The sequence below is a fragment of the Leptidea sinapis genome, chromosome Z, assembly GCF_905404315.1.
Source record: "Leptidea sinapis chromosome Z, ilLepSina1.1, whole genome shotgun sequence".
Taxonomy (NCBI): Eukaryota; Metazoa; Arthropoda; class Insecta; order Lepidoptera; family Pieridae; genus Leptidea; species Leptidea sinapis.
In genome coordinates this window covers 19,758,111-19,784,569 of record NC_066312.1, presented here as the reverse complement: position 1 = coordinate 19,784,569, position 26,459 = coordinate 19,758,111, and the positions used below count along the sequence as shown (strand labels likewise).

Sequence of the window (26,459 nt, the reverse complement as noted above, 5' to 3'; positions counted from 1 at the left end):
AATATTTAATAGTAATAGAGAATGCAATTATACTCTATTATCGAAGATATGTGTGTACACAGCAAGAAGTGGAGTGATTCAGAAGTTTATCCAAGTCATTCTTACAAATTTCTCCATAGTTGGATTATTAAAACGCATTGATATATCAGACTTGAATTGCCAACTTGGAGTTGCAGTTTTGAAAAAAAAACGGCCGTAAATTAAGCTTGCAATCTGTCCTACTTGCATCACTTACCCGAAATTCCGGCAACGCTCGGAACGGAATTACAGGAGTAATTCCCCTAGAGTTGGAAGAGATTGGAGGCGGCGGAGAACTTTTACCAATATGTGACCTGCGATCGTTTGCGTTGACTTTTTTCAGTTAATCATCATATCTCACCCTCTCTCCTTCTAGTTACGCACTCTAAGGTGAATATCGTGATGATCTAGAACATTTTATTGTGGACAACTTAATCATGTTGTTCGATGACTTCATGGCATGTGAACAGGCCAATTGTAGTATCCGCTTGTTTCCGTGCTATTCACATAATATAAAAGTTTTAAATTCATGGAGTGGTATGTGTTTAAACTGAATTAACAAAGTGATTAAGCAAGAATACACTACAAAACACACACATAAGAATTTAAAATTAATTAAAAGTATACAAAAAAATATGTAAATAAAATTTATTATTGTTAATGTACCGAGTGCTCTTACCAACTTTTAATTTTTGTAATTAATCCCAGAAGTAAGGGATATCACTTTAAAAATATAATAAATTATTTAGATTTGAAAGAGCGACATCTCAAGTCAATTTTCTAACATGCAATTTTTGGGGTTGAGCAGGTTATCAACTGTAAAGCAGATTCTGTAGATGTAGCCAAACCTGAGAGTTGAATAAGACATACCAAGAATTACGAACCATGCATCACTCGAACGCTTAACTCAGCTGGTAAGAGCACACGGATGGAACCCGACAAGTCTCGGTTTAGAGTCCCGCATCGTTCATGAATTGTGATTACAAGTTTAATTTGTATAATTAATAACAGAAGTGAGTTATATTCCTTTAAAAAAATAACAAAATTTATTAATTAAAAGAATTCTACTCTCTAATAAATATTTATTTCATAACTTTACAGGTAGTATCCAAGTACATAATCAATATTATAATATCCACATTAGTATTACATCAGGCGCGTGGAATAAAACTGGCAGTAAACGGTCGTGCGGCGGAAATTAAACCAATTACAGGCTCCATAGACGGGAGGACTCCATTTCCGATTTCAAGCCTATACTTTTGGACGAGACCCACAACAACTATGAAGATGAAGGACTTCGCTAGAGCATCACCAGGACATCGTCTCCTACCTGCAATTTAATCACGTATTTAAGATCCACGCAGAACATAATTTTTTTTTTGGAAAATGAAGACAGACAAAGCTGGTAACAAGATCTTTATTTGAATGTCCTATTTACATAATTAATAACTTCATTCCACTGTTAGCAATAAAAAGAAAAGTTTGTTGAAAAGCGCATTATGAACGAACGCCACACGATGTATTTGACTTTGAGTTGAATTCTCCAGCAGTAATTGAGAAGTTCTTTATTCCATTAATAATTGTTCATTCATTGAAAAATGGAGTTATTTTAATATTGTTATTATTACGATTCCATACCTCGACTAACAGTCTATCTATGCGTCCGTCTAGACCTATATAATCTCTTTGAGAAAGCATCAGCTGATGGTTGATGTAAAAACTTAATGTTCTAAATCAATACAGTAATAATATACGTACAGTATACGTACGAGTATTACAAACGATTACGAGCCCTCGATTACGCCCTCGTAGATTTATAAATATCATTTTTAAAACTTATTTTTTTAAGGTGGTTGAAATTAAATAAAAAACAAAATATTACAGGCAGCTGGCCATAATGTAGCTATTGAGTGAAAACCGCATTCGCTAATAGTTATTGTCGTGTCTAAGTTTTTTTTTTTCATATTTAATGTAAATACGGAAATCTAGTGATTTTATTATATACCAGCTGTTACCCGTGATAATGGTCTCATTTACCTGTGTAAAATGGTTCAAAAGATAAAATTCACTGCCGGCAACAATGTAACTATATTCGCTGGAGTGGTCATGTCATCCTTTATATTATTATGTGTCCCAAGTTCAAGTCCTAAGTTGAACATACACAACTTGAAATATTATCTGACGAAAAGGATACCCACTCAACATATTATTTGGAATGGAGATTAGGATTACCCCAACTCCAACACGTATATTCAGTAGGTACCTACAGTTATCGCGTGGGTTGAATGCAGAGTTCTGGAATGCGATAGTGCTGTAACCTAATTATAATTGACGATTATAATCGAGAGTGTGTCGATAAAATTAAACAATGCTTCAAATTTTTAACAATCCTCAATGTTTATCATCTTATACAAGCTTAAAATGATGAAAACATATTTTAATATTTTTTTTGTAATATTCATCTAATAATTAAATCTCTTGTTCTGTCTTTCTTCAACACACATGTCTAAAAAAAAATTCCTTTTACTCTTTTACCCCACGCCCCGACTGCATTCAACTCGCGCGCTAACTGTAGGTACCTACTGAATAAACGTATTGGAGTTGGGGTAATCCGAATCTCCATTCCAAATAATATGTCTGAAGGGCACCGTAGCTAGTAATTAACTGGGCAAATGAGACTATACATCTTATGTCTCAAGGTGACGAGAGCAATAACTATAGTGCCGCTCAGAATTTTTGGGTTTTTCAATAATCCTGAGCGGCACTGCATTGTAATGGGCAAGGCGTATCAATTACCATCAGCTGAACGTTCAGCTCGTCTTGTCCCTTATTTCCATAAAAAATACCTACATTACTTTACTTTACCAATATAACATTGTTTTAATTAAAATATTATTTATTATTTCGTCTATATGTAGGGTAACCTCGGTGCGTAAAAGAGATTGACACTTTGCCGCATTAAAAAGAACCAATTTTCTGCTTTTTTATATTACTATATTATGCATGAGTCTCACTCACCCATGCCAAACGGGTAAAAATGCTCTGGATTTTTCAATTTTCCATCTGTATCTATAAATCTTTCGGGTTTGAATAGTTCCGGTTCATCCCAAAGAAGTGGATCAAAGTGTACGTCGCCAACACAAGGCAATACCGTACTGTTTTTAGGAATGGTGTAATCCTCAATGATTGTCTCTTGCAATACTCTCCTGGGACCTACTAAAGGAACAATGGTGTAGTATCTTTGTACTTCAAAGATGAAAGCCATAGTGTAGATCAACCTGAAAGTGAGATAGATTTGTCATTAAACCAAATGTTTGTGTAAATTAAAATTCAAAATTGATTTGAGTATTTCCTAAATAATCACAGTTATAAACTATAAGCCATAATATAATAAATATTATGTATATTATTTTTATCATCACAGTTCTAATTATGAAACACAGGTCTTAACCTAATATTTCCTATAATACTATATTGCCGGTATTTAGGTAGGTAGTTGGTCGCTTAACTCTAGAAAATGCTACACATAATATGCCATGCAAAACAACCCCAAAAGATTCGGATGTGTGCCCTTGGGATTTGTGAACAGTCATGGCAAATACAGAACTAACGGGAAATTGATGACGTTGAATGGTGCATCCTAGTTGCGTTTATGATGAGTCCTTGGTATATGTACTTCTTTGCCAGATTATTTTTTTGCCTTTATTGTGTGATTACAGAGACTTCTGTATGTGACTTCTTTCTGAAATGTTAACTCTATTAAGAAATTCTGTTGTAAATTCGACTGCTCCTTCAGGTTGATCTTTCATTAAGTCATGGCTATAGTAAATTTTTATACTCTCAGTAAGTTTGGCAACGTGGCATCATTAATTTTTCAACATCTTTGTTATGAGGCGCGAGTATTTACCTGTATTTCATCCACTCATTATTTCCATTTCCTAAGCAGTTACTTAATCTTCACCAATAAGATTATTGCTTTAGATGATAGTATTTAGGGTCAGTTCGCCGTTGAATACTTCCTTACAGACGTCGATCTCGTTGTTCGTCAATTTCAGAAGCTACACGTTATGACGCACGCTCTCGTGAAACATCTAACTCATAAGAACTTTCTGCTCATATAATGTTAGTCAAGTTTTGCAATCATCTTACTTTAGTAGCACGTGAGGAATGAGTAGCAGTCTGATTATTTTTATGAAGGTTTTCTTGAATTGAGTTTTGACTTGCGTGACGTTTCGGAAAACTGCCCTGTTTGTGTTTGTTGACGATTTTCTTCAAGGTGTTTTTGCAACTAGTCGCGGATTCGTGTAGTTATATTGTTTACTACTGACCCGGCAAACGTTGTTTTGCCATATAAATTATTTTTACAGTTAGACTGTTTCTTGGACATTGAAAACATTACTTTATTTTTCTAAAATAAAAGATTTTTTCTAATATACACGTAGCCTAAATTACTCCTTATTACATCAGCTATCTGCCAATAAAAGTCCCGTCAAAATCGGTCGAGCCATTTCAGAGATTAGCCGAAACAGACAGACAGACAGTTAAAAAAAATATTTTGGTGTAAGTACCATATATATATTCATATACATGTAGCAAAAAACAGTTATTTCAATATTACAAACACACGCTCTAATTTTTTTATACGAGTATGTATAGATAAGCGATTTATTCATAGATCTTTTAGGCATTTTTAACTAAAGAGTTATAATGGCAGATTTTATCAATAATATAAGGAAAAAATTTTTTCTAGGTCTAACTCCAAAACAGCCTGGCGCAACTATAGTTTGATTGTTATGTGACTTGTCATTTATTCAAATTAAAGTAACCTACTGTTAACAATTTACATTAAATTTTTAATATGTATTATTTTATATATGTAGGTATGAGTTGTCGTATTATTTAACTTTATTCGTTTATTATTCAGGAGAATTGGCTTAATTATTTGTAGAGTAAATGCATAAGACATTTCTAAGCAACACAATTTATTAGAAAAATTGTAAAATATGTGGTTTGAAATTTGGCCGGTCAGATGAGAATAAGAGAATTTTCATGGCTAAATTCCCTTTGGATAAAGAAAGGTAAGAACTAAATAACAAATATTTTATTTTTAATTATTATTAGAGAAAAAAATATTTATTTATTTCTAGTTTATGGTATTTATATTTTTGTTTAATAAGTTTATTGAATTTAAAATAGTTTATTAAACTTTAAAATCCTTTTTATAATATTGTATTGTAAAAAAAGGGGTGCAAAAAATATTTTAAGCCTATAAATTAGGGTTAAGTAATTTCTGTTAATATTGGTTCTGTTCTTATTTCAGACTCAAAACCCACGCCTACTACTTCAAACATATTTTTTGTAACACCTAAAAATCGAAAACCATATAGACTGTCAAAACCGAAACCACAACACCACGCATAAGAAAGTATTAAAAAAATATTAGTAATGAAAAACGTTTTTTTCTTTGAAATAACTAAAGTACAATATATTGGCAGCTCTGCTAATACATCATTAGGTGATGATGTTGGTATCAAGATATAGTATGCGTTCTATAGCCCTCCCGTCTCTTGAACGTAGTGTTTAAATTGAAATTAAAAATCTTTTTGTATGTACCAACCCTAGCGCTCCGCACAGACGTAGGTATGAATTTCAAGGAACCCGCTACTATTTTATTACAATGTACTTACTCAATGATTTTTTTATTACAGTCTTTTTGGAATTCACTTTCATGGATTATTATTATATCAAATGTGTCAAAAATCTCTCTATCTAGTAGTACAGGTAATAGTATATAGTCTCTTTTTTGGTTTATTAGAGACAGCTCACTCACAGATGAGTGAATAGTGAGTTTCTGTGGTACAATTTTGGGTACGGAACCTTAATTCGTCATTGTCTAGCGTGACGCATCAGGGATTTTCATTCATTAAATACAAAGACAAACAAGCCCACGGATCAGCTGATGGCAAGTTTTCAATGCCGCCCACTCTTATCTCACGTCTCTTGCGACCACTGAAGAATCACCAGAGCATTGCCTTTAAGGTGGGTCTACGCTTTTTCCTTAAGGTTGCGTTGTTCTTTGTTCCAGTGTCTGTTGGACGTGCGACTATGCGTCGTATGATGCTGATACATAACGGTTGGTATCTCATGTCAAATGCCAAACATGTCAACTGCCAGACCTGCTCTGTTATCGATTGCAGCCGCTATTCCTTGTGTGAGGCGTACTTACCAGAAGATTGCCAGACGATGAAAATTGGAAGCTAAATTGTGACAAATTGATCATCTGTAGACGTTGTGGATATTGTTTGAAATGCAGGGTGAAAAACTGGAGCCTATTGCATACCTTATTTGGTAATTATATTCCTCCATCTTTTCCTTATTTCGACAATATACTTTCACATAAAACCAATTGCGATGATGTGACGATAGTATGTCTATATAAAATGTGTTTATAAAAATGTACTCGTATGTGTTACGTACCTATTGGTATCGGTCCATGATGGAACGTTGGATCCAATCGTCTTTTCAATCTCATCATATAGTTTTTGCTGAACATCTTTATATCGTAACAACAACAATAAAGCAAATTCTACGACGTTGCTTGTAGTTTGTGAGCCGGCGATCAAGATATCTAGACAAACGATCTTTAATTGTTCCTCTAAAAGAAACAATTGTGATAAATTGAGGTCAATAAAAGAGCTGTGGAGCAGTTTTTGTTCTTAAGCTTGCGTTGTTCAACAGTTTTATTTTTGTGAAAAACATAATGAGGTACATTTTTATAAATGGGTATTTTTCTTGATTGTCTATTCTATAAAGTAAAAATTAATCATTTCAATAATAATTAAGCTGCAATAAACTAGATCAAAATTTTATAGAATAACTTAAAACTAAATACAATAATAGTTTTTAAAATAAATAATATTATAATATTATCTAAATAAAATTCTTAACATTAAAAAATATGTGTGTGTGCCTAAAAACGTGTGTAGCTTGAATATGAAATATATTTTTGCTTTTAAAATATATTATAATATAAGTTAGTAATATAATAACATGACCAAATTTATTTATTCTAATTATTAATGTAATAGTATTCCTTAACATTTTTTGAAACTACGTTGAAATTGAATTTTTAGTAAAATCAAATCACTTCTTTAAACAAACGATTTGCAAGGCTTAATATTTTAAGTAAATTATTAAATACATTATAACAAATGGAAAGGAGGAATAACAATAATATATTTAATTGATTTCTAAAGGGTTATCTTCCATTTTATTATTATACGGTATTGGTTATTTTTTTAAGCCGAATATATGACACCCACGTCCTCATTATCAGCTAAATTGTCTGTACTAATTATTTCACTGTATTTTTAATGAAATACTACGAAATTGACATCAATAACGTGATAATAATCACAAAATATACTCTATTTAAATTTTCATTCACTCATCATTATTAATTTGTACGAGGTTGGATTGCTTTCATCTGATTTTGTAATTGATATCGCCATTATAAATATAGCCCGCGAATTTTTGAAAACGGCTTTAAATGGTTTAGGCTGGATTTAGTGCTCGACCGACTGTATAAAGATAAAACAATAAAAACATAATAACGCGTACAGGCCAGCACTGATGAATTGCTACACGCGTACAGCTACGCACTGACGAGAAACGTCGGTCGAACTCGTCGGTCCGGCGTACGTCGGTACGCTGACACGCTATGGCGATAAATAAGTGCGTTCAGTTTCACGCGACGGTACGCGTAAATTTAATATAAAATTGTGAAAAATTCTCCTTCAATATAGCTATAATAATTTTGTAAACATAAAATCTCCGACTTTTGTTCCGTAATCGTTTGCTTAAGTAGTGCGATCATATTAAAAAGGTTACGAAATATTACAATATTTGTTCGTCGTACACGTTGAACCAAGTTTGCTGTCAGCACTAAATCCAGCCTTAGGTGTATTAGTAATTGTAGTGTAGATTAGGTAGAGATACTAAATATTTCGTAGTGAATAATCTTATAATATACATTGAGGTGTACTAATCATATAACTGTATTGTTTTACGATTCGAAATAATGAATTTCTTTCCAACTAACATTGAAGTTTAGGAACGAGAAAGCGTAAAGTGCGTTGTAACAGCGTGTAAGTGGTATGATGGCGACCCTACAATTGAACGTGAATCGCGTCACATTTTACATCAGCTATCTGCCAATAAAAGTCCGGTTTAGAAGTTGCATGGTACTTATGTGGTTGTAGTAATTTCAGATAAGGAATCGATAAGGAAGGTGAAAGAGAAAACAACATGTACCTGACTTTCATTGGTTATATTTCTTTATGTGTTAACAACGCCTAATGCTAACGAAATTTTAGGCAGATGTTAGTTTATTTATAACATATACGTAAATAGACACTTATATGTGTATGTACTTATTAGTAAAAGGGTTATTCAATAAGCATTCAGAATATATAGAATTTAAATTACGTATATAACTCACCAGTAAAGGTTTCATTATTTTTATTCATTTCTTCCATAAATGAATAAATAAAATCACTTCCTTCAATTTCCTTATTCTTATGTTTCACAATAGTTTCCTAGAATATAGCATTTTTGTTAAAATATGTAATAGAGAAAAGCTGTAGCATTCGTATTTCTAAACAAATCTAAAAATTATACTCAAATCAAATTCATTTAACGATATTCAACAAGCTACGTCATGCCAGTAGTTACTCGGTTTTTTCGAGTTAGTCTTTTGATGGGCGATGTATATGCTTTTACAAAAATAAATGTAAAAGAATGTGTTGCGATATTCAAAAGAATTTTTTAAACGAGCCGGCTGTGTTTTCACTCCTGTTCTTCTCAATTCTGAGAGATATATTTTCGAATGGGTAATAGTTCTTTACGTTCAATGAGTAATTTAAAATCAATATGAATTTGTATAGCAACATTAATGAGTACAATAGCGTGCCTGTCTTCCAGGAGATTTCGTAGGCTTGACCAGACTCCTAATCAGTACATCCGCGATATGATATGAACCTCCATCCACATCTAATCTTGAATTTTTACAGCCAATGAATTATTTTAATGGAGGAAGAGGATAGCTTGTAAACGTAAGAGTTGACAGTAACAGATCACCATCGCCATTAGAGCCATTACACAGTATTTTATCAAGCATGATCGACGAATGTTTCACGCAACTGGAACGCATTGCACACATGAAATGAATACAACCAATTTACCGATTCACACTATCATATAATGGTAGCTTGAAGACAACAACTTTTTCGAGCGCTGTTGACTCGGAGTTACAGCATATTTTTTTCGCAGTACACACGCTCAACAAAATCTTAATTAGATACTTGCCAACATGATTTTAGCACATCAAAATTAATTCATCTTTTAAAATAAAGAAACGCAAACATGTCTCATCAACACGTACATATTAACCCATTCATTTATAAGCGATAGAAATTGGTGGGTTTGAATGGTCATTAAGTGACTCGTTTGTGCGTGTGACAATTGTGTGATACGACGGCACCTGGAAAAAACGTGGTGTAAAGGGATCCTTACCCTTATACCAGAGAAATAACAAACGTTACTAACGCTGGTTATTGCTCTGGGTGATTGTACGCATTTTTTTTGAAGATACCCATGTTACATCGACTTGAAGACACTGCGCAAGGAAGGTCACTCCACAGTTTGTTTGGACGCGGAAAAAGTTTTTCAATAGCCACTCTGTGGAGGAATGCTTTACATCCTGACTATGAGGATATTATCTTAGCTTATGACGGTAGGTGGAGTTCAGAGGCAGGAATCAAGTGAAACAGATCTTAGGAAGACTCTTAACCACAATTTTATCCATCCTCTTATATTGAAACAAAACCCACACATCCTACAAAAATCTGGTATAAACAGTAGCATTTTAGATTATGTTTATTCAAGCCTCTGCTTCCGACTGTACTCGCTGACGTTGAAATTAATTTTTTTTATACAAATTGGATTTTTAAATCAATTATTGAACATTAAAATATAGTCCAGATAAAATTGAAAAATGTGTAATATTAAATACTTAAACATTAAATAAATAAATAAAATGTAATAAATTAATGCTTATTATAACTAATTCGTAAAATAATCGTTATATAATATGTTTTTATACTTATGTACGCACGCAAGAAGTTATTCTTCTTTGGCGTAATAAAACAAGAATCCTTAAAAAAAATATTCCTCGTGCTATTTTACGTTTTTAGAAAAAACAATATTGTAATAAAGAAGGTGTTAAATACAACCAATGAAAATATTATTTATAACGCGCTAAAAGATTTATAACTTCAAAAACTTAGTCATAAATGCATAATTAATTATTAAATCTTATACATATCATGATATCACATATTTTAATTTATAATGCACATCTAGTACCTACTTGAAATAGCTAACACAAACTTCACTCACCTCAATAATGTCGGATATTTGCTGATTCATCTTTTTAATAAGCGTATAGCCACTTAAGTCGGGTAATATGAACCGTATCCAAGGCCATTGGTTCAACCAACCCCCTGCCATGGAAAATGCCTTCGACCTCTCATTCAATAAATCCAACAGACAATTCAATCGTTCTTCTTTTATTCTTTCACCTATATACAAATGACATCTTTAATTGAGGTTTCGAATCTGAGCCCGAAATTCAGTCTCACTGCCGTCCTTTCTTAAATGTCACTTCGTAGCCCCATTGGTGCTTATTATATTATTAAAACATATTTGCCACTCGAAAATTACCTACTAAGAACATTACATCTGACAATTTCAAAGCCTTTTTTATTAACAATCTCAGTATTATTTTGCATAAGATTTATTTGACATCGATTGATGGATTTTCTGTCTAGCAAAGGTGGGAGACCAAAGCCCTCCACTCCTCCCGATTGATTGTTGCTCTGAGTTATAAAAGACCTGCCGCCAATGAAATTTCAATGTTTCATTGAGGAACAGATGCTCGTATTTGTGATTTTCATTTTTCGGGATACCACATGGAAACATCCTTGGCCTCCACTACTACAACTCAGGGTTTTTAATCTTCTATTTAGGTTAATCTGAACCTATATATAGTGAAGTATTTGATGTTTATCTTTCATAAGTCGGACAACATGCTATACCAGTCAGAAATTTATTTCCAGCGGAATTTTTATATGTGATGCTTTTCTTGTTACCAAAATTAGCTGTTAGCAAAATTAGAATGTGGTATTTACCTCTTTATTGCAATCGGTTTATATAACGCAAAAATACAATGTACAAAAGAATAAGAAGTTTGGATTTAATTGAATGACACGAGGTGGTACAAATTTCGCTTCCAAGACATGTTGAGCTAAATAAATAAACTTGCTAATAAATTACACATAAGTTTTTAAAACGTTTTTTAGTTTGCAACACGGCTTATTAACTCAATGTGCTATCGAATTTAAGCATATATTATAATCTAAAAGTGCTGACCAGGCAAAAACTTTTCTACTCCCATAACAGCTAGGAACTGGTCTCGAGAAATTGTTGACGAGTACGTCCTTTGACCTTGACATATGTTAAGGACGACGAGTAACCTACTCGTCGAATCCAATTCGTATGGGCAGCACAATGACGTTCTATAAAACGTCATTGGGGCAGCAACCAGGAAGCTCCGTAAAATCTTCATGTCCCACATATTACAGTGTCCGTAAACAAAGGTTTTTAACCAGTGTGTGTTGCCAGTGATTACTTACACAGACGTGGTCGTTAGACTCTAGCTCATGGTTGCTCAGAGAGCAATGGAGATGATTGCCGTCTCAGTTCAGCTCGGAGCTTTCCTACGAGTTCGAATCAGAAATATGAAAATCCGTAAGAGAACCGAAGCCACTGACATAGCCCAAATGATTTCGAAACTAAAGTGGCATTGGATACATAACTCGATAAACAGATGGCCGTTGGTGCAACAAATTTCTCAAATGGCGACCTCGAATTGGTAGTCCCCCCATAAATATGGTCTGGTCAAGATCCCCGGAATAGGTTGGATGAGGGCAGCGCAAGAGATCGTCGTGGAGATCTTTAGGGAAGGCCTTTGACCAGCAGTGAGCGACTTCCAGCTGATAAGATGATGATAACAAAATATATTTTTATATATCTAATACTTTTTAGTGACCTACTCACCAGCAGTATACTTCCACAGAATATTCATGACCGATTTTGCCAATATATCTTTAGGATTAATAGTTTCACTCCTGTGACGATCAAGGTAATCATAAATATTTAATAACTCCTTTTGAATTTCCATTTCCATTGCAGTTTTACCGAAGCCAACATTTTTCAAGTGTTTCACAGTAAATTGTCTATGCTCTTGCCATAAAGGACCATCGACGGAGGTAATTCCTTAAAGTGGATATGCATTGTTCAGTGGACTTTGAATCTTAGTAAGAGTAAATAGAGCATATATTCATAATGGAATAAATTCTATTGCAGTGGAATGATGGTGAATAAATACATAAAATAAAATTTACTTCAGATTTAAACAAATTTCACTTAAATAATTTATAAGTTTGCAATAGAGAAGGAAAATAGGTTGTTTACATTTGTCTGAATTTGCTTCATTCAATCTCTTAGCTGTTTAAATATTTATTATATTTAAATTATTGCATTATCATCTACATCGTTTTAAACACGCCGACTTTCGAAAAGTGTTGCTGAATTACCTAATAGTTTTCTACCAAAAGACTTAGTGTTGTAATATTTTCGATATACCTAATATGGAAAAATTAAGAATTGCGCAGTTTTGAATTTATTTTTCATATAAATATGACATTTTTGAATAACGTCTTAGTACAGTAAGTAATTAAATAAGAGTACTAATAAGGACTATACGTCAATTTTCTCTCAAAGCTCCATTTTATTTCTTACCGGCCAGTAGTGATTTACGGCCGTTTTCAATAAAGTATCTCTAGTTACGGATACATTGCTGTCACCGTTTAATGACAAGATCTTATCTATCCATATTTATGTCCAGTATAGATATAGTCCAATGTCGATAGGTTATGGAAATGTAAGTAAGCGTAAAAGGATAGATTTGTCTTATCTACTCTAGTAAGTTAAACTAAGGATAGACGGTACCAAAAATAACTATCAAGGAGTATCAACTATCTATATTTAAAAATGGCTCAAATGTTTATGATAGAAAATCTGCTAATATGTATGACTCTAAAGTAGGCAGCTTTTCTGTACGAAAACGAACAATAACCAAATAAAACTTACCCATTCTTTTGCCAAAACATCTTAAACGTAGAAAGAAACTATTCGGCCGTCCTTCAAACTCCCGCTCCGTGAAAACATGTCGCACATTTTTCTCCCCGAAAACAACGACAACTAATTCTGAACCCAGTTTCAAGCCAAGAACATTTGTAGAATACTCTTTAGCTAACTGTGAATATGCCTTCCATTGTGATCCGTGTTGTGATGTCAACTTTTGAATGATAGTACTGGAACCAACGAATGGAAGCCACGGTGGACCTAAAAGTAAAAATTTGAATAAAATATGACATTAACAGCTTTGGGTAGATTCGTGGGACACTTTTTATTGTAGAAAATAACTTAATTAATTCAAAGTAGGATTTTAAATTACTTATTCAAAAGGTATAAGTTGATGGTGGATACTGTAATTATTTATTAAGCGTTAAAATCAAACACCCATTAATTATATGCCTGAGACCTGTGAAGAACGGGCACAAGAAATTCAGCGGGCTTTTTTTAAATAGAATTTCATTATAATAAAATTCACTCCATAATTAAGTCATGATATCATTAAGAAAGCCTTTAATGCTATAACTACCTTTACCACATAAACTTTATTTGACAGTTATTTTGAATTTCTTAACACATACATTTTGAATGTTTTCTGGAATCTACTTGTGAAAGCATATACACGGTGCAACAAAGGAGTTACGAACTCGACTTAACTGAGTCACCTACTCTGTTAAGTCGAGTTAGCAATAGTAGATACCTGCAAGTTCGTTTGTTTCTGGTGTTTTGTTTAGTATTATCACAGTTTCTAGACAACTCACCTGTCTTCCAAATTCAACTCATAAATCAAGCCTTTCCCTCATCTTTTTCTTACAAGCTACTATTACTAGTTTGGATAATATTAAATATTAATAATATGTATTTATTATAATATGTAATGGATTCTATTTCCAACAGTGCAGTTTCGCTGTCAGTTTAAGTAAGCCTGTTGTCATGTGTTTCTCTTAAGATTGTTCTTAGTCTGTTTTCTCCGTTAATAGAATTGCTATAAAATGTGTCCTTTATTAGTAATTGCTTTGATTATGCTAATATTACATATGTAAGGTTACCTTACATTAGCAGCAACTCAATGTTACATACTTATTTCAACAATAATGGTACAAATTATATATTATATTTTATTACTAGTTGACCCGACAGACGTTGTTCTGTCAATAAACGGTTCGAGAGATATGTTAAATGCGTGGATAAGTGCGTGGGTGTGATCGTGACACGACAAACTATATATGTAAAGCTTCCTTGAGCTTCAACGAATCTATTACAAAAGATTTCATTGAGATCGGTCGAATAGTTTAGGAGTTATTAGGGAACATACATACATACATTCTCTTTTATATATATAGATTTGTGCCACCTCACATTCTTATTAAGTACCACGTAAAAGTTTTAATAATTCTTGGTGACTACGATTATTTTAAGTTTTAATAAAAGTGCTAGTGCTATTTGAGTGCATGCGCTTAATATACATTGTGCACATAACTTCTATATGCCCATTTATGGAAATTCGACTTCTAGCTAGATAAACAAACGAGTGTTATTAAAGATATTGATTATAATATATGCAGGTAATTTACTATAAGCGTTGGGCACGTTGTAGACCGGATGCGAGAAACACCCAAATAATGGAACTATTTGTGACACTAACGGACAAATAAAGCCATATTGCGTTATGTCTTACCTAAATATGCCCAGATCGATTTAAGCACAGCTAGTTCATTGTAAAACGGTACATAAGGGTCACCATTCATTTATTTATTTAGGCAATGCAAACAGATTGCAATAATTTCTTACCTAAAGTCTTAATTAAATTAAATTAAAATCTTATTGCAGTCCTGCAGGGTCCTACAGCTTGAATACGATTTTAAAATCAATTTTTTATAGTTTATTAGAAAATAACAAAAGTTTCACATATGAGCGACACATGATTAGGTTATGATTCTCGGTTGCACTGGATGCCGGCTACATTATAGGTACCACAACGGGGCCATTTTCTGCCGTGAAACAGTAATGTGTAAGCATTACTATGTTTCGGTCTGAAGGGCGCCGTAGCTAGTGAAATTACTGGGCAAAAAAAACGAGATTTTACATCTTATGTCTTAAGACGAGCGCAATTGTAGTGTCGATCAAAATTTTTGGGATTTTCAAGAACCCTGAGGCAATGCATTGTAATGCGCAGGGCATATCAATTAACATCAGCTGAATGTCCTTCTCGTCTCATCCCTTATTGTCATAGAGTTATACTTACTACAAAAAATGATCTTTGCTTAAGTGCTACGATAAGCTCAGTTACTTTCGGGTTATAACATAACATTATGGATACATTACCAATACATATTTATTCGACATCAGACCCTCCATGAGGACGACCTTTAATACATACTGCAGTCGTATCGGAAATAGAAGTTTTTATTTATTTATTCATTCATAAAGGCTTACCAACTAAATACAATTAATTAACTAATAAACTGAGAATTTAACAAATTTAATAAAACAATTTAAATGTACTTAAATTATATGTACTTTAGCCAATGAGAATTTCTGCTGTTGCAATTAAAACTTATCAATCGAATAAAGTCGTGTTATGGTCTTTGTTTTTACTATCCAATACTAATCAATTACAAGCGATCACGATATTGCTTACACCGTTCTATTTGCGATGCAGGGAATTTATAAATATTTTAAGTATAATTTCCAATTCTTATTTAATCAAAACAAATCTTATAACTATATTTACAATACTACGACTACATAAAATTAAAACTATCATTACGTGGAAGCGTACCAAGAATACTGGCAGCATTACCGCGTTGGATAGCAAGGCTGATCCGTTGACCGAAATAGCTGCCAGCGCTTGGGTTTCCAGTAGACTTATTGAGGCGCGAAGATAGTATATATGTATGTATATATGTATTTCCAATTGATTGCAATTGTAATTTATCAAGAATCATTGGTAAATTATGTTCTATGGCAAGAATTTTATAAGAATTATATCATTTGTCCTGTTTTTTATGCAATAGGAGACAAAAATTGTCTTCCAAACGACCCCGGAGATGGAATCACTCGACATTTCGAGACCCAGTATTCTGACACTATGTTGTGTATTACGGGAAGTATTACTAAGACAATTTCTATCACCAGATTTTAATCTCGCGCGCTTATAATGGGTACACTATCTGTTCCGAAATAGTGATACTTAAAAGGCGTCTTAGGTTTTTGCAGTTGCCATCCTTGATTCTTCAGTTACCACCACCATCAGCTCACCAGTCTTAGTTCCAACTCAAACTGAGTTAGCTGCACATCATTATCAATCGGTTTGGAGCTGTTACATCGCTCTTCTTGTATTTATTAGGAAAGTCCGAAAGGTACTACGTAAGGACGCGACGGAACAGCTGATTGCTTCTATATTAAGGCAATGACGTAAATCGAACCGGTTACACTTTCCGCATAAAATAACAGATCTTGCCTTGTGGTATAGATAAATTATTCTATACTGTCCACTATCCAACCTACATGGTATTCGCCTCACGTTTATGCTACGCAAAGGCGACGTATGCTATCATTCCTCATATTGTGTAGCATCTAGATTTTTACTTGCTTTATTTTATTATGTAAGTAGGTTGTATATAACCTTTATACGGTCGGAATGAGTAAAAAACATCGGAAATAAATCTGCTTCCGTAGATGTGAATATATTAGCAATGTTTATCATATTATCACGTTTCTGTTTGTGTTTATTTCTGCGTTTCATTTTAACATTATTCATCAACAGCAAATTTTTAATTTTTTAAATTATTTTACTCGAAAATAAATGAACGTTAAGTCTACTTTAAAAAATTCTCTCTCCTTTAAAAAGTCTATTAATTAATAATTGATATTTTATTTTAAATATAAGATAAAATTTCGTCAATAATAATAAAATGTTACGTTGCACTTAACTAATTTCTTCATTTTGAAATACAAATAAATTCCTTGATTGTTGTAGGATATAACCACGCGTATAGGCGTGCGGTAGTTTTGATAATTTATTTTTTTTATGAAAATAAGGGATGAGACGAGCAGGATGTTCAGCACAGATGGTAATTGATACCCATAACAATGCAGTGCCATTAAGGATTCTTGAAAAATTCTGAGCGGCTCTACAATTGCGCTCGTCACCCTGAGACATAAGATGTTAAGTCTCATTTGCCCAGTAATTTCACTGGCTACGGCGCCCTTCAGAGCGAAACACAGTAATGTTTACACATTACTGCTTCACGGCAGAAATAGGCGCCGTTGTGGTACCCGGCTTCCTGAGCAAAGCCTCCCACTGGTAAATTTTATATATTTAACGTCAAATCATCTCCATATCACAACCGACTACGAAAAATAGTATAAAACAGCTCACTGCATATTTTGGTATGTATTTAAGCATTTGGTTTGTATGAAAGCATTCCCGGATTTGTTTGCCATTGTGGAAAATTGCATCTTATCTTGCATTTTCTCCGCATTTAAGCATTTGTTATATTACTCGCCTATTTTCCGGCTGAAGCAATCTTCGAGCAACCGTAGCAAATGAAAAGGTCGTGAAGTACTAAACGTCTCGACCTCACTTATTGAATCTTCGTAGAGACCTAATTGTACGTGAATAATACCTATCAATTGAGTCCACGATTGCAGGTTTCATTTGAGAGTTGAACAAAGCATACAAGATTTTATGACGATACGTCACTCGAACGGTTAGCTCAGTTGGTTAGAGCAATTGCGCGGAACGCCAGAGGCCGTGGGATCGAGTCCCGCATCGTTCGTTAAATTTTATTTGTGTATTAATCCTAGAAGTGAGGGTTATCACTTTAAAAATATAACAAATTATTTAGATTTAATTTTCTTATAGCTTGAGAAAAACCTACAGTTACACATTGAATAATTTAAATATAACGGAAAGGCGACAGATAAAAATATTTTTTTTATATTTGTAGTTTAAATTCAACTCAAATTGTAATCCAAATCATAAGCCAAGTGCCCTAGTATTTTTTTACAGTTCACCCTACATTAATTGGGACTAATACCTACTAATATTTTAAATGTGAATGTAAGTTTGTTTGTAACGCTTTCACGCCTAACCCACCGAACCGATTGTGATAAAATTTAGTACAGAGATAGACTAGAGCTTGAAAAACAGTAACAAGGTATTAATTAAAGGATTAAATTAGTTATTTATTGTTTTTACGTGTATTATTTGATGAGTATCCTAAAGAATTGCCCAAAGTAACTATTAAGTAACGCGGACGAAGTTGCGGGTAAAAGCTAGTAATGACATAATTTAATTTGTCAATCATGTATTTTCATTATGTAGGGTAATGTCCTATATTTCAACAAGTCATAGCAATTGTTTAAATACTAGGAATTATAAAACCAGATACAAAAAGAGAGAGGTGTGTATGATGTACTTAATATGTTGGCAGTTATAGAGACTGTCGATGGTTTTATAAAATGGTTTAAATCAGATTTAAGTAATATCAAAAATCGTATTAGCACATAGTAGGGATGGGTACCTCCGTAGTCACTGACAACAGCAATTCATTTGTGCCTATTTGAAGCGCCGCCACTCGCGAGCGGCCAGAGAATTAATTTTGACGCATAACACAAATGGCTGCGAGAGAAGCGTATACTCTGAAATATTTTTGCATTTTGAATGATTTTCGGTCGTTTTCCGTGTTATTTATACTTCATTAATCAATACAATAAAGTACACATTTTTTTTTGTAAATAGTTTTCCTATAGATGCTTGTTTAGCTGAGGTTGTCATCACTAGTCACTACCGCAGACTCTCGCTACATGGCCAACAGCGCCAAAATGGCGAACATCAAACAGTACCTGCTAAAAGCACTTTGACAGTCGCCAGTCCAGTGGTAAATAGTAGAGGTCAGTGTATTAAGCTGGTATTTACGTCTGTCAACTGTGCAGTAACTACGGGTACGACGGACTTGGACGGATTTTGTGCTCCACTCTTCATTGGTGTGTACGTTCGCTGTATGTCGGCTAGAGTTTTTGGAGGTTTATTTGCTAGTGAAAACATTATAAAAAAATGTAAATAAATTTTTTTTTTTCAAGAAACTCTAATAAAAATATACATATTATAGCATATTTAAAAAAAAATATAATACAGTGTTCATTTTACCCCATTCAGCGACTACTTCAAGGTCTCGGACACAAGATTCTTCCTGCAGTGATCTGATTAGAAATATAGATTGTTTCCCTTTTTTAAACGAAGTAGTATACCACTTCCGACTTCGCGTATGACTAACCTTAAAATCCTATTAATTACCTACTTAATACAATGAATATCTATGACTTTTTCTGAATTTAATAAAAACTGTTTTCTTATCAAGAGAACAATAAAAAGTGTAAGGTGAATGTCTACATAAATATATAATACTTTGTAAGATATGTACATATATATCTGTCAGGTTTGTAATACGAAAAGGAATGTAATCTATGACTATAATAGCTAAGTAAATAAGTTTCCTGTTCTTAATTGAATACAAGAGCATAGTTCGTTTTAGTCTGATACATACTTTGTAATCGACTGAGGTGAGTGTTTGATTAGTCATCGAAAGCGCCTGTAAATTTTTGCTGTAAAAGTATAATAATACGATTTGGTGCAGAACCCTTGCATTTTTTAAGTGACGTTTACTTTTTCATGTAGTATGTACACACTTTACGGTACCTAAGGTTAAACCAGGCGTGTGTCAGTGAACATGTGCTTTAGATAGGAAAATATGCATGCGGGCGCATGGAATTCTCAAGGCAGATAATCGATTGGTTGCCAATCACTCACCGCTACACCCGTGTCACATTTATTTTAGTCAAAGGTTTAATATTTTCCTTTTATCTGTAATTGATTGCAATAACTACTCTACCTACTTAACTACTACCTCTCAAACAAGGAGAATCTTAAAAAGTGTTTCTATAATAAAACAAACGTAAATATTACACTTAGTTATCTAATTAGGCAAGTTAGTAGGTAATAATTATTTATTCTGTCTTCGAACATTCGATTGGTTCTTGAACATTTACAACGAGGTCAAAAGTATATAGCTTATTAACGTGAAAATGTAACCTGCTGTCTTATATTCAAATTCAAATATTTTTATTCAAAATAGGATTTAAAATCACTTATTGAACGTCAAAAACTACCACCCATTCAAAAGAGACTGCCTCAGACCTGAGAAGAATGGGCGCAAGAAACTCAGTGGGCTTTTTTTTTAAATATATAATATGGATTACAATGTAATATCGAACAATAAACATTTATAATTAAAGAGCCTGAGAGAGAAGAGAAATTCGTTTCTAGAAAAAAGAACCGAAAAGTATACACATGCCATGTCTGTTTAGGTTCCCAATATGTAAGTATGAGTAGATCGTAGTGTGCGTAAACTAATCAATGTGTTATGGACCCATCGCATCTATGAAACGAGTGCAATTTAAAATACATCTTTTTGGCGGGGTTTAAAGTAGCTAATTATATAAAACGAGTACCTAAGAGGGACTTCTGTTACTATTTCTTTATTCTACGGTTAATCTAAGAAAAACACGTTGGCAGACTGTATTCGTACAGTCTAAATAAGTCTAAGTAAAAACTTCAACAAGGCGAGATAAATCATATAATAAACATTTTTTTTGTTTTGTATTCATAAATTATATAAAAATTAATATTAAAGAAATACAATGTAATAAATCTAATATTATGTAATAAAATTATGAATCGTGACAAAGTTTTATTTCATAAATTCTAATAAAGTACGAAGTGTTTTTAAATTTTATTAGCACATTCGCCATGCGAGAAATATTATACATGCAATAGTAAAAATGTATAAAACGAAGTTTTTTTTAAGAAAAAGGCAATTAGTAGCCAAATTACAATGGGGCCCCCATATTGAAGGATTGGCGAACAGACTTAGTTCTGCAGCATACGCGGTTAAAAAAATTATACAATTAACTGATATAGATACGGCGCGACTAGTATACTTTAGTTATTTCCATAGTATTATGTCCTATGGTATATTACTATGGGGCAACGCTGCTGATATTAATACAATATTTGTGCTGCAGAAGAGGGCTGTTCGCGCTATTTATAACCTAGGTCCTAGAGAATCATTGAGAGCAAAATTCAAAGAAATTAACATCTTGACTGTTGCTTTTCAATATATTCTTGATAATGTAATGTATGTTCATAGGCACATAAGTGAATTTGCCAGAAACTGTCATAACCATAATGTTAACACCAGGAACAGACATAAACTGATGATACCTACTACTCGGCTTAGTCGAGTTAGTAAGTCTTTTGTGGGGCGATGTATATGCTTTTACAACAAAATCCCAGAAAATGTTCAAAACAAAGGTGTTACGTTATTCAAAAGAATTATTAAAAAACGTTTGTGTGGTAAAGGTTACTATAACATAAATGACTTTCTTGATGATACCACAGATTGGGAATGGAGCGACCGCCCTCAGGCTATTAAATAATAAGTTTAATTGTATAATGTTACTTTGTAAATGTTACTTTAATTGTAAAACATATTTTTGATGAAAAAAAAGCCCGCTGAGTTTGTTGCGCCCATTCTTCTCAGGCCTGAGGCATTCACTTTGGAATGGGTGGTTGTTTTTTTTTGACTTTCAATAAGTGATTTCACATCCTATTTTGAATAAAAATATTTGAATTTGAATTTGAAGTAAGACAAAGACGTCCTTAAACAATCTTTAGCAAAACCAGAGAAACATACAAGGCCATACATGGCCTGATAAAAATAATTTTACAAAAAAAACAACCGACTTCAAAAACACTATTCCAAAACAATAGATGCAATATGCACTTAAAAGTATAAAAATAATTGCGTATTTTTTTACAATCTAATTAATTAATATACTCGTAATTTAAGTTACAGTTGATTGTTATTTTTCGAATCGGTCTCCTCCCGACGCGGCCCCGCTCTCGCCTCTCACTTCCTCACGACTCAAGCACATCTCACCTATAACTATGTAAGTAGTTATAGGTGAGATGTGTGTACAAACCTATCTTGGATGACAACTTATGATTTGAGGTAACAAACATAAAAAAACGACGAATTGAGTACCTCTTCCCTTTTTGAAGTCGGTTAAAAAGAGTATAAGATTTTTATGTTTTTTTTTTATAATATTTTTTATGTTATATTTTCAACATGGAAATTGTGTGTAATGAATTTTGTTCCATAAATAGATAGAAAGAAGAGTTTTAAACACAACAAAAAAGTTTTTAATTAACAGAATAAAAAAAAACGTTCTTCGTACGTACTAAAAAATTACGACGTGCCCACAGTTCATGAAACGGAGACTACACGACAAAAGTGAAAAATTTATTAAGGCGCCATTAATAATACTTGCTTACGAAATAATACGAAATAACTATAACAATTTTGCTTATTCTATAATAATAAAACAAATAACAGCTGACTTTGCCCGAACGTTACATAGTCGAGCGTGACAGCTGAGTCTAGTTCAATACCCATGAAATAAAGTACTGAGCGAGCCTCAAGAATTTATTGGACTTCAAAAAAATTTAAAAAATACTCAAGGTCGCTATATCTCGGGTATAGAGCATATACACATCTATTATTATTGATTCGTGTACACCTCACAAACTATAAGTCAGCGAGATGAGAAATAAGATCCCTTACGGTAGGTATTGTTTCAATAATCCCAGCTCCTGTGCAATTGCAGTGACCGATCTCGTTGATCAGATTCTGTCAGCGGTAATTCGCCTTTCCAAAATCTGAGCGTGACTTGATCAGTACGCATCTTTAAGATATCCGCAAATTTGAGTGTTGTCGAAAGCTGCCCTGCTTCTGGGCAATCTTTTCACCGACTCGACTCTTAACATCAGTGGAAAAAACTGCTGACAATCCTGCAGTATCAGAGCTGTATGCGTGAAGCACAATTTGAATAGAAAACTGTTTAATAAGCTGTATTTTCCTTGGACGTTATGAAGCCGAGTGTGCTGGATAGTATTTCTCTAATCGTGCTCAGAACTTGCATCCTTGATTTTTTGCTACATGCATATAATACGAAATTCCATTTATTGGTTTTCGTAAGAAATAAAATACTAGGGAGTTCATTGATGGTTGAAAGATATGATCATTTATTTTCAAGAAAAAACCAACAATGAAGCATGGCTCGGATAAACTAGTCTATTTAAAAGTATAACAAGCCTTTACCTGTAACTTCGACCGCATTAAATGCGTATCCTGTTTTTTTGTGACGAAAAGATTCGCCCACTGCCATTCCGACATCCTTGAAGACAATACCCTTAAAAACAAAGTTTTGGCATCCATATTGGATTTCAAAACTAATACGATCTTTGTTCATCAAATAAATGTACGATTTTAAGCCACGTCTCCGGAGAATTCATCCCGAACGCTTTTAACCGCTAAGTAAACGTTCAGTATTTGTTCAACCGGAGCCAAAATTTATGTTTTATTTAAACTAAGCATTGTTTAATTTAATATCAGTGGTATGGGAAAATCGCTTAAAATTTTAGTTTTAATAATCATTAATTAAGTTGAAATTAAATTTAAGAAAAATTTTAAACTAGTTTATCTCGTATTTTGACGAAAATTTAGCTATGCATAATCGTTGAAGTAGGATGTAAATTTTATATTTTTTTTCGTCGAATTTTAATTTAAAATTATTGATAGCCAGACGTCTTATCAAAAACCGGCACTAAGTTTAACACTAAATTGATTATAATATTTTAAATTCAAGGTTAAAAATAATCTTAGATAGCAAATTATAAAGCGGTAATGATTGTGAGGTTGTAGGGAGTATTCTCTGGATTTACTGAACCGATTTTGAAAATTGAATTACCAGTAGATAGCGACATTATTTGTAAGTGTTATAAATTAACCTGAAAAATAAAACTCTTTTTCGTGGTAGACGGATTATCAAAGTTATTCAGACAAAAACGGTAAACGAAGACGTTCCTAACGAACGCTGCCTTAACGATGAGACATGTATGACTATTTTGTGTATATTTGCATGTGGTAGAATGCTACCTGCAAATATACACAAAATTATACCAATGGGTATATAGCATGTCATGATGTAATATGAAAAATATATATTTGAAACAAGAATATAATTATTACGTACTCTCAAAAATGAGCTTACACATTTTGTTAGTCAGTTAAATTTATAATGCTTTCCAAATTTTGAAAACAAAGCAAATGGACCGGGTTTGAACTTGATTTTTTCAGTATTTTTTGGTTTTTTCTTTTACTGTATAACAGTGTTATAATACACTTTAATTTTAACTGGCATAGTATGGGGTAATCTCAAACAAGAACAAAGGAACTTAAGCACCGTTAGACCATTATTCGTGAAAAGAAATTCCACATTTTATAGTCGGGCATTAGTTGTCCTCAAAAATGAGTAACACTCAGTTTATTATAATACCCAAAAATTGTGGTTTTACTAATTTTAAGGACAAATCACGCTTGAAAAACACGTGGACTATTCTTAAATTAATTTTTTACGAAAAACAACCTAAAAGCTCCTAAGACAGTTTCCTTGCATAAAATATTCTATAATTTTAGATTTATCCTTAGAATAAAAAATAACAGCCTGTATATTCAATGTATTATTTTTTATGAAGAACCTTATGGAGACTAATAAAATTTAATGATCCCGGAAAAAAGAAAAATTTTTAGCCCCTAAATTACGAAATAAATAGCTACAAAACAATCCTCATGCTTATTATCTGCTGATAGATAGTCTTCACTAATTATTCCGTCTATTTCGACTAGCGATAGTTGTCGATGCCAAATAACGCGCATACTTCAAATTGAAGAGTAGGTTAGTAAACACTGTCAATCTGAATTGATAGTTCATTGCATAAGATGCATCGGACAAGCCATTTGTTATAATTAAATTATCGAGTCCGAGTTTAAATTCATCATCATTGTTGCTAAGGCAGTTAAACTAGTGTAAGTAATATTATAGTAAAATTAGAAAACCATCGCGCATAATAATGTGCCGGTATGTAATAGAGAATTATGATTATGTTACCTGGTGGAAAATATCTTGGCTTAGTGACAAAGTTGATCAAGTATCCGATTACTGTCAAGACAAACAGAGCGATAACTGTCACAATCATCTTGTTGTCAGATTGCAGCGCGTGACCGCGTGTAGTCCTCGGCGCTGTTCGGCGTTCGAAGCAAGACTGTTCATGGTATCTTCAGAACACATTATTTTATGATGGTGTCGCTTGCGCAATAGCTCAACAATTAACGAAATTGTTGTTGATACCGTGATCGGTGAGCTTCCGATAACAATGACAACATGAAATTGTCGTGGATGTATGTATATTAATGTTCAGTTATATCGAACGTTTTTTATGTACTCTACATTATTAGGTTTAGTTGATGTATCTATTAGCATAAGAGCCAACCGCTCGATTCTGTCGGTACGTGTTTTTTTAATGAAACTAATAATTTTAAATGAACGTTTAGGAAGTATGAATGTATTAACGATAGGTGCTTATAAAAAATTGGCCGCAAGTACCTGTAATTTATTTAAGTATAATTAATTTTCTGATGTAAATTGCACATATATGTTTTTGTTTTAATTATGGTTTAAAATATGGTTGCCAGCTCACAGTCAGCCGCACCATAAAGGTGTAAACAGATACATTTTTGTTGATAATTTGTAGACATAGGTATGTTTTTTTATAATTTAAATACAAATTTGAAGTTTTTATTTACTATAAGGCATGGTTGCCAGTTAAGAAATGGCCACAAGCAGAAGTTGCCATGATTTTAATAAACGGTTCTCGCTCCAGTTAAGTGTGAGCAAGTATATGTTTTTTAATCAATCTTACGTAATTTTAAAGGAAGTTATGTAAGGAATTTGAAAAACAGTAGTTGCCAGCTCTCAGTCAGCCGTAACGCTAGGGTTGCCAGGTGTCAACATATATTTTATTGTTAATTATTTATTTGACCATGTGCAATACAGAGCTGCTCGAAGTGTCGGACGATAGTTGGCACCTGAATTATTATTTGCAAACTTTTAACATGGCATCTCTTATGCACCGTCAAGGACAATTTGACATAGAC

The 26,459-nt window shown here is 33.1% G+C and overlaps 1 protein-coding gene across 1 annotated transcript; it reads right to left on the bottom strand.

Annotated features, from left to right (window-relative positions):
- Window positions 1–1,086: 1,086 nt before the first annotated feature.
- Window positions 1,087–25,556, bottom strand: LOC126978905 (probable cytochrome P450 305a1). The gene is made up of 8 exons (XM_050828026.1): window positions 25,414–25,556; window positions 13,291–13,545; window positions 12,196–12,414; window positions 10,477–10,658; window positions 8,519–8,615; window positions 6,496–6,673; window positions 3,037–3,296; window positions 1,087–1,348 (listed from the first exon to the last, which is right to left on the bottom strand). Exons 1-8 carry the CDS (start codon window positions 25,499–25,501, stop codon window positions 1,170–1,172), a joined length of 1,458 nt encoding a protein of 485 aa, XP_050683983.1. The 5' UTR covers window positions 25,502–25,556; the 3' UTR covers window positions 1,087–1,169.
- Between the last annotated feature and the right edge of the window lie 903 nt (window positions 25,557–26,459).